This window comes from Macaca nemestrina, chromosome 5 (assembly GCF_043159975.1).
Source record: "Macaca nemestrina isolate mMacNem1 chromosome 5, mMacNem.hap1, whole genome shotgun sequence".
Classification (NCBI taxonomy): Eukaryota; Metazoa; Chordata; class Mammalia; order Primates; family Cercopithecidae; genus Macaca; species Macaca nemestrina.
Genome location: NC_092129.1, coordinates 79,517,378 through 79,532,381, shown reverse-complemented (window position 1 = coordinate 79,532,381; position 15,004 = coordinate 79,517,378). Strand labels below are relative to the sequence as shown.

The window sequence follows — 15,004 nt, the reverse complement described above, 5'->3', positions numbered from 1 at the left end:
TTTTTATTCTCTGAACATGCCTTTCAAACAGTAAAAGTTCTTAATTTTGATAAAGTCCAGTTTCTCAATTGTTCTCTTCCTTTTTTCTCTTCTTTTCATTCTTTTTTTTTTTTTTTTTTTTTTTTTTGAGACAAAGTTTTGCTCTTGTCGTCCAGGCTGGAATGCAATGGTATGATCTCAGCTCGCTGCAACCTCCGCCTCCCAGCTTCAAGCAATTCTCCTGACTCAGCCTCCCAAGTAGCTGGGACTACAGGCATGCCCAGCTAATTTTTGTATTTTTAGTAGAGATGGGGTTTCACCATGCTGGCCAGGCTGCTCTTGAACTCCTGACTTCAGGTGGTCCACCTGCGTAGGCCTCCCGGGATTACAGGCATGTAATCCATCGTGCCCGTCCTTCTTTTCTTTTTTCTTTTCTTCCTTTCATATAGACAGTGTCTCACTGGGTTGCCCAGGCTGATCTCAAACTCCTGGACTCGAACTGTGCTCCCAGCTTGGTCCAACAAAGTGTTGGGAGGCACGAGTAACTGTGCTTGGCCCATTTTTTCCTTTATTTTTTAAAGATGGAGTTTCACTATGTTACCCAAGCTGTTCTTGAACTCCTGGGGTCAAGTGATCCTCCGACCTCATCCTTCCGAGGAGCTGGGACTGCAAGCACACATCACCTCACATGGCTTAATTTTTTCTTTTATGATGTGTGTATTTTTTTTTGTTTTTTGAGACACAGTTGCGCTCCTGTTGCCGAGGATGGGGTGCAATGGCACAATTTCGGCTCACTACAACCTCTGCCTCCCAGGTTCAAGCGATTCTCCTGCCTCAGCCTCCCGAGTAGCTGAGATTATAGGCGTGCACCACTGGGCCCAGCTAGTTTTGTGTTTTTAGTAGAGATGGGGTTTCACCATGTTGGCCAGGCTGGTCTCAAACTCCTGACCTCAGGTGATCTGCCCGCCTCGTCTCCCAAAGTGCTGGGATTTCAGGCGTAAGCAATCATGCCTGGCCAAGAAATCTTTACTAACAAAGGTCACAAAGACTTTTTTCCTAGAAGTTTTATTGTTTAGCTCTTACATTTAGATCTGTGATTCACTTCGAATTAGATTTTCGTATATAGTATGAATAAAGTCCATTTATTAAACATATGGATGTCTATTAACTCCAGCACTAATGATAAAAAAGATTAGCCTTTTCTTGTTGAATGATCTTAGGTTTTTTGGTCAAAAATTGAGCACATTCATGTAGGTCTGTTTCTGGACTCTGTTGCTTCTCTGTTTATTCCAATGTCACACCATCTTGATTATTATAGCTTTATAGTAAGCCTTGAAATTATGTAGTAAGAGTCTTCTAACTTTGTTCTTCTTTTTCAAAATCATTTTACATAATCCAGATTGTTATATTTTGATATGTTTTAGAATAAGCTTGCTAATTTCTACAAAGAAGTTTAATGGGATTCTGATTGTAATTGTGTTGAATTTATAGATCAACTTGGAAAGAATTGGCATCATAATACGTGTCTTCTCATCCATGAATACCCTACCTAAATTTCTCCATTTAGTGAGATTTTGTTTTACTCAGGAATGTTTTTATGATTTCCTGCATATAAATCGTACATATAATTTGATGTATTCCCATGTTTTATGTTTCTTTTCTTTTCTTTTTTGAGACAGAATCTCACTCTGTCACCCAGGCTGGAGTGCAGTGATGTGATCTCAGCTCACTGCAACCTCTGCCTCCTGGGTTTAAGAGATTCTCCTGCCTCAACCTCCCAAGTAGCTAGGACTACAGGTGCCCACCACCACCCCCAGCTAATTTTTGTATTTTTAGTAGAGATGGGGTTTCACCATATTGGCCAGGCTGGTCTCAAACTCCTGACCTCAGGTGATCCGCCCGCGTCGTCCTCCCAAAGTGTTGGGATTATAGGTGTGAGCCACTGCCCTCGGCCATGTTTCTTAATGCTATAGAAAATTGTATTTTTTTCAGTTTCTAATTGTTTATTGCTAGTACATTGAAACATAATTGATTTTTCTATATTGACCTTTTATCCCATGACCTTGTTAAAGCTCGCTTATTAGTTCTAGTTGATCTTTGTGCTATAGAATATTTTATGTAGCAAGTTGTGTAGTCTACAAATAGAGTTCATCTTATTTCTTCTTCTTGTCTTACTGCACCAGTTAGGGCCTTAGGTGCAATGTTGAATAAGTGGTGACAGCAGATTTCCTTGCCTTGATCTTGATCTTAGGGAAAAGCAGTCTTTCACCAAAAGTACTTTATACTTACCCTTTTATGACACTTGTCACATTTGTAATATTTGCTTGGTCTTTGTTCTCTGTTTCATAGAAACAAGAGTCCTTGCGTGTGTAGTTCAGAGTGGTAGCTCTTCAAATTCATTATATATATGTTGAATGAACTAATCCATGGGAGTAAATTTGAACAAAGGCTTTTAGGACATTGCCTTCATCAGCTGATCAAAATTAACATCACCAGTGAGGGTGAAGTGGACGTTATGTGCCTCCAGATGTAATTGTCTGAGGATACAATATCACCTATGTAATATTCCAGCTGAGAATGTATAACCTGACTCTACTAATGGGGAAACAAAAGATAAATCCAAAATGAGAACCAGTCTATTAAAATATCATATGAAAACAAAAAAGGGCTGTGAAAATCTTCCAGGATAAGAGATAAAGAAAGTAAAACCTAACATCATAAAACTTAAGAAAATTTAGGGGGAGGTCAGGCCTGGTGGCTCACGCCTGTTATCTCAGCACTGTGGGAAACTGAGGCAGTAGAATTGCTTGAGGCCAGGAGTCCTAGACCAGCCTGGGCAACCTAGTGAGACCCTGTCTCTACAGAAAAAAACAATTTAAAACGACAGGGAAAAATATTTGTGACCTAGAATTAGTCAAAGGTCTTTTAGATAGGACGCATGAAGCACAAATCCACTTAAAAAATTGATAGACTTCATTAAGAACTAAAAAATTGATAGACTTCATTAAAATTAAGAACTTCTGTACTTTGAAATATACTACTTAGAAAGTGAAAACGCCAGCCACAGACTGAGAGAAAAATATTTGCAAAACTTGTATCTCAGAAAGAACTGATATCCAAAATACACAGAACATTTCCCACCTCAATAAGAAAATAACAAAACAAGCAACTGTATTTTTAAAAAATGAACAAAAGATTTAAACAGACATTTCATCAGAGATTAAAACATAGTTGACAAACACATGAAAAACTGCTTAATATCTTTGATCATTAGGGAAATTCAAAATTAAAATCACAATGAGCCTGGGCACAGTGGCTCACACCTGTAATCTCAGCACTTTTGGAGGCCAAGGCGTGGTAGTGGATGCCTGTAGTCCCAGCTACTCGAGAGGCACGAGAATCGCCTGAACTTGGATCACTTGAAACCGGGAGATGGAGCTTGCAGTGAGCCAAGATCTGCGCCACTGCACTCCAGCCTGGGCAATAGAGCGAGAATGTCTCAAAAAAAAAAAAAAAAAAAAGAGAGAGACAATGATAATTAAATGGAAGACCTGACTCTAGATTTGATCCAGGAAGGGGATAAAATGCCATAAAGTACATTATTATTATTAATTCTTTTTGTTTGTTTGTTTTGAGACGGAGTCTGGCTCTGTCGCCCAGGCTGGAGTCCATTGGCGCCATCTCGGCTCACTGCAAGCTCCCCCTCCCGGGTTCACACCATTCTCCTGCCTCAGCCTCCCGAGTAGCTGGGACTACAGGTGCCCGCCACCATGCCCGGCTAATTTTTTGTAGTTTTAGTAGAGACAGGGTTTCACCGTGTTAGACAGGATGGTCTCCTGACCCCGTGATCTGCCCGCCTCGGCCTCCCAAAGTGCTAGAATTACAGGCGTGAGCCATCGCGCCCGGCCAAAGTACATTATTGAATCAGTTGACATAATTGAATTACGTACAGTAGATTAGGTAAACATATTGTATTGATATTAATGTTACTGAGATAACTGTACTGTGACTGTATAACATGATATCCTTATTCTTAGGAAATACACACTCAAGTATTTAGGGATAAAGGGCTATGATATATATAAGTTGGACCCTTAAGATACCCTTAAGTTTCTATCATACTTTGTGTATATATGTACATATATATACACACAGAGCACATAAGTAGTAAAGCAAATGGGATAAAATATTGACCGTAGGTACATCTGGGTAAGGGGTATAAAGTGCTTTATATGTTATTTTTATTTTTGTAATTTGTCTGAGAATAAAATCATTTCAAAAATTTAAAAGAAAGTTATTAGCATTCCACTTGTAATGTTTTCCATAGAACTTCTGGTTAAGGGAGAGATTTCCTCAGAAGACTTAACTGAATATGACCCTTTTCAGCTGGAAGACCTTGATTCACAAGGGGGAAATCATCTTCAGTTGAATTGGATGATCAAATGAGACAAAATCTTTTCTTAGCCGATTAGCTTTCTCTACTTTCTTCCACAAATGCTCTTCCTTCCCATCCTCCCCAACTGTCAATTAATGAAAGCTACATGTGAGCAGGCTTCCCACCTTTTTCAATTCAAGCTACAGTGGGTTCTTAAATGCTCAATGAGTGTCAGAAGCAAGTAATATACTCAGAAGATGAAATTTTCACAAAAAATGAAAGTTTTACTAAGGTATCTTGCTTCACTTCATCAGATCTGGGAGCACAGATGGTATATTTGGACCAGTTAAAAACCCCTGGAGTTATTCGAAACAATATAGAGAAAAGAGGAAGCAGAATCCCCACAGCAAGAATGAAGATTCAGACTGGCTGATAACTGGAGGGAGCTCAGGTGGGAGTGCAGCTGCCGTATCGGCGTTCACATGCTACGCGTAAGATGCTTTTCTCTATCTGTATTTTAAAACCCACCCATATACAAACAGTCGTAAAGTGTGTCCAGCAATAGACTAGTTCATACCTCGGTATTTTTCTTTTTAGTGAGCTGTATGTGCTCAAAGGTATATCAAAATTATATCTTGTAGTTGCACTCAACTGTACAGTACACTATGTATATTTAATACTTTTAATTTTAATTTAAGATAAATTTTTCTCCATGGTATCTGGTTCTCTTAAAATATGATTTTGTGGATCTTGTAGAATAAAGCATTGAACATAAATGAACTTCATTGCATTTTATTTTTAAATAATTTCAGTGTGTGCTCACTGATTGTACAAATATTTAGGGACTAACATACAATGACTTTAGTTGAGTGCTGCTGAACTAAACTGTTAGTATAATGTTTATCCTTCAGCAAGGTCAGACTTTTGGAAAAAAAAAAAGGAAAAAAAAGAAAAAAAATGCTAATATGTATTAATAAGATATTTTAAATAGTGTTTTCAGAAATCTGCAATTAAAAATGTACATCAGTAAGTAAAGTTTTCTCAAGCTTTAGGAATTTTTTTATTGTTATTATTAGAGTTATTTTATTTCTGTACTTTGTATTTTATTTTATTTATGTATTTTTATTTCTGTACTTGGCTCCTCCCTCCTCCCAGCTTTAGGTGCTGATTCTGTTTATCTATTATCCTTTGTATTTGGTAAGAATCCATTGATGATATTTTCAGTTCCATTTGTAAAGCATTTCTTAACTACCCAAAGAAAAGAAAGTAAATATGGCCATTGCTATATTTATCAGTCTCAATTTAATCAAAATGAATGTGTTTCTTTAATAATAGTTTTATATTTTATCTCCCCTTAATTATCCATTAAAACTAAGTTCTTTCACACACATTGCAATCCATAAATTATTTATATATTTTTAGAGCTATGGAGATGTGAGTTCTGCAGATTTTTTTTTCAGTTTTCCTAAAATCTTATTAACAAGTAAAACCATTTCATTTGATCTCTGTGGAATTTTATAGCATTGCATTAATATTAATGTGAGTTATGACAAGTTAGGACTGCAGGATTAGGTGCTTTTTTTCTGTCCTCATCATCTCACTTAGTGTTCATCTTTCTGAATGTGCTTTGAGTAGATGGCACTTTGACACATAATTCCTATGGAAATGTAAGTTTTACTTTTACACAGCCGTCAGTGAATGCTAATAAGAAAATGTATCTTTTAAAATTGTGAAAGCAACAGTCTGATTTTGTAGCTTAACTTGACACTGTAAGGAAGGAAATATAATTTGCATTTTCTGAGTGCCATGTTATTGTTAGGAGCATTGTTCAGCCCAAAGCTTCACTTTAAATATAAGCAATAGAAGCACAGACCAAAAATAACTTCAGATTGAATGTATGTCAAACTGTAAAGTGTTCTGCTTTTGTTTCCCCCTTTTTGATTTGTTTCCCCCTTTTTGATTTGTTTCTTTTGCGATCGTTTTAAAAACAGGAAGATTCCTGGAGTACTATGCAGCCACTGAAAAGAATGAGTCAGAGCACCATGCAATGACATGGAAAAATAACCAAGATAAATATGTTAAGTGAAAAATAAGTCGCAGAATCCATTTCTGTTAAAAGTAACAATTGCATACATATATATGTCAGTCATTGCATAGAAGTACTGGATGTCTGGATGAATGCATATCAGAACTGGTAACAGTTATTGTGGGGGCTGTGATTATAAGAGAAATCTTACTTTATACATCATATAGTTATATGATATCTTAATTTTTATAGTAGATATGTACTATTCTACAGCACAACTTTTGTTTTCCTGAAATGGTTTTTTAATTGTGGTAAAATGCACATAACATAAAATTTACCAGCTTAACCATTTTTAAATGTACAGTTCAAAAGTATTAAAAGCGTTGTGCAATCAGTCTTCAGAACACTTTTCATCTTGCAACGCTAAAACTGTGTACCCTTCAACCCTCCTCCCAGCCCTGGTAACCACCTTCTACTTTCTGTCTTATGAATCTGATTACTCTAGTTATCTGATGTACGTAGTGTCATATATAGTATTTGTCTTTCTGTGACTGGCTCATTTTACTTAGCATAATGTCCTCCAGGTTAGTTTTCTGTTTTTTTAAAATAAGAACAACACAAACTCTGTAGGTAACTGGGTAAAGAAATGAACAGTCACTTTGTAGTTGAGTAATGCATGTATAAATAAGTGCAAAATTATTTGAAATGCACATTAATAAAAACTTTTTGGTTATCACACTAACAATTTTAAAAATTCCTAGTACTCAGTGATGGTACTGAAACTTTAAAACACAATCTGACTCACTGCAACTGGGAATATAAATTGGCATAATCTTTCTGACAAGTAATTGGACAGTATATATCAGAAACTTATGTGCACTAAGTCTACTTCTTGGAAGCTAGCCTAGAAAGTACTCACACATAAGCAAAAATTTATGTTCAGAGATTTTCATTACAAAGTTATTTATTAAATAGTTATTCTAGTTAGAAACAACATAAGTATTTAAGTAAATTATTATATATCTCTATCCATGATTTTAAATGGGGTGGGTAGCAAAGGGCTGTATCTGAATTTCCAGGAGGGGCATATTTAGTCTGTAAAATCATACTGTAAAATTGTCATTAATTTGATTTGTTTTCAGGATCAACATCAGAGGAAAGTGCAAGATTTATATGTATATTGAAAGGAGAATGGACTTTAAAATACCAGGAATCACCAATTTATATGATGGAATATTACATATACTTTACATTTTCAGGAATTTTAATGACATAGTAAAAGGCTCATGTTAAAAAAGGGATGGAAACTCATGATTACAGAATTATCTCAACGATGAAAAAAATGCATTTTTAAAAAGACTTGAAGTTAATATACCAAAATGTTAACATTGTTTTCCTCTGGGTATTGGAATATTGAGTACCTAAAGTTCTCTATACTTTATGAATTCTCTGAGATGAACATGTGTTACTTTTGTGTAATCAGAGGAAAATACAGTTTAAAAATATACAATTGAAAGGGTAGATTCCAAATATAATTAGAGATATATCATTCTTCTAAAGATAATTCCATTTAAATTCCAGGGCTTTAGGATCAGATACAGGAGGATCGACCAGAAATCCTGCTGCCCACTGTGGGCTTGTTGGTTTCAAACCGAGCTATGGCTTAGTTTCTCGTCATGGTCTCATTCCCCTGGTGAATTCGATGGATGTGCCAGGAATCTTAACCAGATGTGTGGATGATGCAGCAATTGTGTTGGGTATTTATATAATTCTATATCATTTGCAACAGTTTCTCTATAAAACAATGTATCTGCCATTCATAAGTATTGCTCCTTATAGGTGCACTGGCTGGACCTGACCCCAAGGACTCTACCACAGTACATGACCCTATTAATAAACCATTCATGCTTCCCAGTTTGGCAGATGTGAGCAAACTATGTATAGGAATTCCGAAGGTAACTTTTTCCTTTCATTACTTTATAGAAATACTGTCAAGTTCAATAGAGAGCACAGACTTGGGAGGCGGATTGGGTGGGTTTGAATCTCTGCTCTGCCACTTTTATTAATCATGTGAGTTGAGTATGTGAGTTAATCTCTTTTAGCTCAATTTCCCCATCTGTAAAATGGGAATAATAAAAATATTGCCTTTAGAGAGATTTGTGAGGATCGATTAGACAGTCATGTTAAGTCTGCAAATTGTTTCTGTAATGGGCAAGATAGTAAATATTTTAGACTTTGTGGACCATACAGTCTTTATCATAACTACTTAACTCTGCCATTATAGTGAGAAAGCAGCCACAGGCAATATGTAAATGAAAAAGTGTGTCTCTGTTCTAATAAAACTTTTATTTTCAAAAAACCAGCTGGCTTGTCATATCTGGCCTATGGGCCATAGTTTGCCAATCCCTAATGTAAAGAAGGGACTTAGCCCAAAGCCATACCTTGCATAGTAATGCCTCAAAAAATGTTAACATCTTTACTGTTATTATTATTACTACTGCATCTATTACAATAGCAATTGAGTAATGAATACGTGAATGTTATAATGTTAAATTACTAACCTTTTAAAAATATTAAGGCTTGCAATATATTACTGCTTTAAATCTTTTAGGGAGATAAGTTACCCTGCAGAATAATGAAGTTTCACAACGTCAGCACTGTTGGTGTTTGGGGCTGGTAATTGTTTGTTCAGGGAGACTGTCCTGTGCATTGTAAGATGTTTAGTAGCATCCCTGGCCTCTACCCCTACATGCAAGTAGTACCCCACCACCAAAACCACAACCCCACAACCAAAAATGTCTTCAAACATTGTCAAGTGTCTCCTGGTTAGGGAAAAGGAGACAAAAGTAACCCCCAGGTAAGACCACTGCTATAGAGAAATACTACTTTATTTAAAATCTTCCATTAAGGTAATATATGTAAGGCCAAGTGCAGTGGCTTACGCCTGTAATCCCAGTATTTTGGGAAGCCAAGGCAGGAAGATCGCTTGAGATCAGGAGTTTGAGACCAGCCTGGGCAACATACAGAGACCTATCTCTACAAAAAGTTAAAAAAAAAAAGTTGTGGGGTGTGGTGGCATGCATCTGTGGTCCTAGCTGTTTGGGAGGCTGAGGTGGGAGGATTGCTTGAGTCCAGGAGGTTGAGACTGCTGTGAGCCATGATTGCACCACTGCACTCCAGCCCGGGTGACAGAGCAAGACTCTGCCTCAAAAAAAAAAAGGCAGTATCTGTGCCTTCTTTTAAGAATTTATTTACAGAGAACACAGGCTTTTAAACAGACCCAGTTTGAAATCCTAGACCCTCTACTTACCTGCTATTTAATATTAGGAAAGTAACTTCTTATGTCAAGATTTTTCATTAACAAAATAAAGGATTATAATACCTAGATCACAGGCTTGTTAAAAGCATGACATGAGAGAACCTTTGAAAATCATCTAACAGGGTACCTGATACATGAGCAATTAGCATATATGCTGATATATACTGATATGCTGTTAGGTACCTGATACATAATGAGCATTTAACAAATATTTTCCCCAACTAAATCTCCAATCTTTAATGTCGTTATATCCAGATCATAATATCTAGTACTATGCTTTGTCATACCACAAGCTCTTAAATGGATTCAGTCTTTCTAGCTACCTACCAGCAATTTTATCATATTTTCTAATGTATTACCAAAGGTCCTGAAGTACAAATTTTTATAAAATCATCTATACAGATGAAGTACAAATTTTTATGAAATGATCTATACAGTTTCAATTTTGTATCTTGACTTTTTCCTGTAAGGAATATCTTATACCAGAATTATCAAGTGAAGTACGGTCTCTTTGGTCCAAAGCTGCTGACCTCTTTGAGTCTGAGGGGGCCAAAGTACTTGAAGTATCCCTTCCTCACACCAGTTATTCAATTGTCTGCTACCATGTATTGTGCACGTCGGAAGTGGCATCGAATATGGCCAGATTTGATGGGCTACAATATGGTAAGATGGCTGGGTTATTTTATTTTTAAGGTAGTTGTTGCAAACATTTGAAAAGTTCACTTATTAGTGACAAAAAAGTTAATGCTTGAGATCATGTTAATGATTTAGAAAAGTTAATCAGTGAGTCATTTTTTACCTTTGTCATTTTAGACTTGTACTGACTATTTGTCATAAATATCTGTGTATGTTTGGTTTGCCTCTCAGGACTGTGAATAACTTGAAGGGATAGTATCTTGTTGTCATATGCTCAATTCCACTAATGTAGTGCCTGATACATGGTAGGAGCTCAATAAATGTTTGAATGAATGAATGAGGGAGTAAACAAATGGAGTTTCTTTCTTGGTTCTTTTCTTCTCTCTCCATGACCAGTCAGTCAAAAGGCAGATAGGGAAAAGAAACTATTAAGGGCAACTCCCTAAACTTTAATATTGGTCACAAAAATGTGAATCTGAATTAGCCGAGCATGGTGCTGCATACCTGTAATCTAAGCTACTCAGGAGGACGAGGTAGGAGAATCACTGACAAGGGAGGCAGAAGTTGCAATGAGCTGAGATCACGCCACTGCACTCCAGCCTGGGTGACAGAGTGAGACTCCATCTCAAAAAAATAAATAAATAAATAAAGTGAATCTAGGCCTGGTTTTAGCCCAAACTTCACTGACTTTACGTCCTTTCAAGTAATATTTACCCTTATCTTATTTTCAGGTCACAGATGTGACATTAATGTGTCCACTGAAGCCATGTATGCTGCAACCAGACGAGAAGGGTTCAATGATGTGGTGAGAGGAAGAATTCTCTCGGGAAACTTTTTCTTATTAAAAGAGTAAGACAACTCATTTAGGAATTTTCTTCATTCTTGAAACCTGAAGTAACATGTCTCTATCAGGTCTTATAAGTCAAGATATTTAGTAAAGAAACAAAATCTTTAGGATTTGAATTAGAAAAGACCTGTTTATTGCTCTTTTGGGTCCTAGTATTCAAAAACAAAAGAAATATTGGTACTTTAGCTAAACGATTGGTACAGATGACAGGCAGCCCTCTATATCTGTGGGGTTTGCAAGCTTGGATTCAACCAAACACAAATCAAAAATATTCAAAAAATAAAATAAAAGGTAACATACAACAATAAAAAGTAATACAAATTAAAAAGCAATACAGTATAACAACTGTTTACATCGCATTTACATTGTATTAGATGTTACAAGTAATCTAGGGATGATTTGAAATGTGCAGGAGGTGTGCATAGGTTTTATGCAAATACTACACCATTTTATATGAGACTTGAATATCCTCAGATTTTGGTATCCAAAGGGGTCTTGGAACCAAACCCCCAACAGACACCAAGGGATGAGTGTGAGTAGGAAGCCATTAAGGATTTTAATCTCATTAAATGTCCCTTGGGTATTACCATATGGTTTTATTGCTGTTAGAGCCTTAAGCAGGGAGTTGTATTGTCTCTTGAAAATGTATTGAATCAACTTAGTTTTTCCTTATATTATGTATGTCTTTGCTCTAAGAAAGAATTCAAAATGACCATGACTCCTCCTTCAATTGTCTTCATTATGAGTTTATTCACAACCTTGTGAACAAGCCTCATCTTCTATACCACCACGTATGTCTAAGAGGACATGAGAAGTGTGAAAAAGCAAGATTGGTTGTTGTAATGCAGAACTTCATTACATGGATTTTTCTCCATGCCCTCAAGGGCAGAAAGCGTTTTATTTATCTGTGCATCCTCTCAGGGCTGATAGTTAGAATTACTTTCTATTTTTGAGACAGGGTCTCACTCTGTCACCAGGCTGGAGTGCAGTGGAGTGATCTCAGCTCACTGCAGCCTTGACCTCTTGGGCTTAAGTGATCCTCTCACCTAAGCCTCCCTAGTAGCTGAAGCTACAAGCATGTACCACCATGCCCAGCTAATTTTTGTATTTTCTGTAGAGACGGGATCCCGCCATGTTGCCCAGGCTGGTCTCCAAAACTCCTGGGTTCAAGCAGTCCGCCCACCTCAGCCTCCAAAGTGCAGGTGTTACAGGCATGAGCCACGATGCCGGGCCACAGGATTACTTTTTCTAAGAATACTATTTGAGGCCGGGCCCGGTGGCTCATGCCTATAATCCCAGCACTTTGGAAGGCTGAGGTGGGCAGATCACCTGAGGTCAGGAGTTCGACCAACATGATGAAACCCTATCTCTACTAAAAGTACAAAAATTAGCTGGGCGTGGTGGTGGGCACCTGTAATCCCAGCTACTCGGGAGGCTGGGGCAGGAGAATCACTTGAACCCAAGAGGCAGAGGTTGCAGTGAGCCAAGATAATGCCACTGCACTCCAGCCTGGGCAACAGAGTGAAACTCCATCTCAAAAAGAAAAAGAAAAAAAAGAATACTATTTGATTATGTTCCAGATTAAAAGACTATTACCATATTGACCAGATGCTTGTAATGAATTTGGAGTAGGAAAAGAAAATGAAATATTGCTAAGAAATTTTCTAAGGGAAAACTCTTACTAAGCTAAAGATGTTACTTTTGCCAAATATTACTGATTAGAAACATATTGTTTATCTCAGGGCACAAGTTGATGAATTATATAGGTCATTGTAACAGCATAAAAAGAAATTGAAGGAGAGGAGTCAGAAAGCATTTCTCATGATCACCATTTGGGGGGTTCTGATAAAAGGAAGTTCAAAGTACTGCTGGTATCCCTAGCTCCTGAGTCAGTTCCAAGTTGAGTCAACTTGGGTGGACAAAGGTGATAGGAAAACTGGGATTTGGAATAATTTTTTTATTTTATGAAGTCAACTTATGTGCCAGGAAGAGTTTATTTATTTATTTATTTTATTTTTTATTTTTGAGACAGAGTCTCGCTCTATCACCCAGGCTGGAGTGCAGCGACACAGTCTTGGTCCACTGCAACCCCGCCTCCTGGGTTCAAACAATTCTTCTGCCTCAGCCTCCCGAGTACCTAGGAGTACAGGCGCACGCCACCACACCCAGCTAATTTTTGTATTTTTAGTAGAGACGAGGTTTCAACATATTGGCCAGGCTGGTCTCGAACTCCTGACCTCGTGATCCACCCACCTTGGCCTCCCAAAGTGCTGGGATTACAGGCATGAGCCACCATGCCTGACCAGGAAGAGTTTTTTTAATTGACATAAATGTTACTTATGTACCACAATTATATCCACCTTTTGCTATTTATCTTCTATTTGTCCCATCTGTTCTTTTTTTCTTTTAACCTTTTCTTCTGCTTTTTTTCTTTAAATAGTAATTTTTCTCTTAAAAAAAGATCTAAAATGAGAAAAATAGTGTCATTTATATTTACCTACATATTTAGTATTTCTGGTGCTTTTCTCTCTGCTCTAGAGATGTAAATATCCATCTGGTATAATTTTGTTTTTACTTGAAGAACTTTCTTTTTCTTGTAGTCCTGTTGGCAGTGAATTCTTTCAGCTTTGGTTTATATGTTTATTTTGCTTTTAATTTTGAAAGATATTTTCTCTGGGTTTAAAAATATAGGTTAAGCTGGGCCACAGGTGCACTCCTGTAGTTACAGCTACTCAGGTGGCTGAGGTGGGAGGATTGCTTGAGCCCAGGAGTGAGAACCTGCAGTGAACTATAATCGCACCACTGTACTTAAGCCTGAGCCACAGAGCGAGAGCCCATCTCTTTTTAAAACAAAAACAAAAAACATAGGTTGCTCCTTCTTTCTGTACTGTAAAGGTTTTGTTCCATTGTCTTCTGTTTTACATAGTTTCTGAGAAGTCTGTTGTCATTCTTATGATCATTCCTCTGTATATAATGTATCTTTTTTTCCTCTGGCTGATTTTAAGATTTTTCTGTTTATCATTGGTTTTCAGGAATTTGACTGTGATATGCCTTGGTGTGGTTCTCTGCATATTTCTTCTGCATAGGGGTTTGTTAAGCAGCTTTGATTGGTTGAGTTATAGTTTTAATCAAATTTGGGAAATGTTGGCTGTTATCTCAAATGTTTTTTCTGTCCTCCATCTGTCTGGAACTCTTTTCACACGTGTGTTAATCTGCCTGATGTTGTCCCACAGCTCACAGACACTACATTCTTTTTTTTTCTCCAGTCTTTTTTCCTTCTCTACTTCCTTTTGGTTAGTTTCCATTACTGTTTTCAGAATCACTCATCTTTTTTTCTGTTATGTGGATTCTTTCCAGTATATTTTTTATACATTGTATTTTTTTCCTCTAGAAGTTCCATGTAGGTCTTCTTATCCCTTCAATTTCTTCATTATTTTATGTTTTCTTCTACCATCTTGAACATATAGAACATACTTAGGCTGAGTGCAGTGGCTCACACCTGTAATCTCAGCACTTTGGGAGGCCGAGGCAGGTGGATCACTTGAGGTCAGGAGTTTGAGACCAGCCTGGCCAACATGGCAAAACCTGTCTCTACTAAAAATACAAAAATTAGCTGGGTGGGGTGGCATATGCCTGTAATCCCAGCTACTCAGGACACTGAGGTACAAGAATCACTTGAACCTGGAAAGCAGAGGTTGCAGTAACTTGAGATTGTGCCACTGCACCCCAGCCTGGGTAACAGAATGACCCAGGAGACTCTGTCTCCAAAAAAAAAAAAAGAATGTATTTATGGTAGCTTTTAATGTTCTTATGTACTCATTC

General features: G+C 37.2%; 1 protein-coding gene and 1 long non-coding RNA gene across 3 annotated transcripts in view; one reads left to right on the top strand and one right to left on the bottom strand.

Moving 5' to 3' along the window:
* LOC139363345 (uncharacterized) overlaps window positions 1-15,004 on the bottom strand; it is a 47,663-nt gene that overhangs the window by 2,683 nt on the left and 29,976 nt on the right. The gene's annotated exons all lie outside the window — the stretch shown is intronic.
* Window positions 1-15,004, top strand: part of LOC105478773 (glutaminyl-tRNA amidotransferase subunit QRSL1) — a 35,991-nt gene that overhangs the window by 14,174 nt on the left and 6,813 nt on the right. The window contains exons 5-9 of the mRNA XM_011736405.3: window positions 4,669-4,845; window positions 7,962-8,137; window positions 8,220-8,335; window positions 10,170-10,362; window positions 11,067-11,184. Coding sequence (XP_011734707.2) covers window positions 4,669-4,845; window positions 7,962-8,137; window positions 8,220-8,335; window positions 10,170-10,362; window positions 11,067-11,184 — 780 coding nt within the window. The remainder of the gene's footprint in view (window positions 1-4,668; window positions 4,846-7,961; window positions 8,138-8,219; window positions 8,336-10,169; window positions 10,363-11,066; window positions 11,185-15,004) is intronic.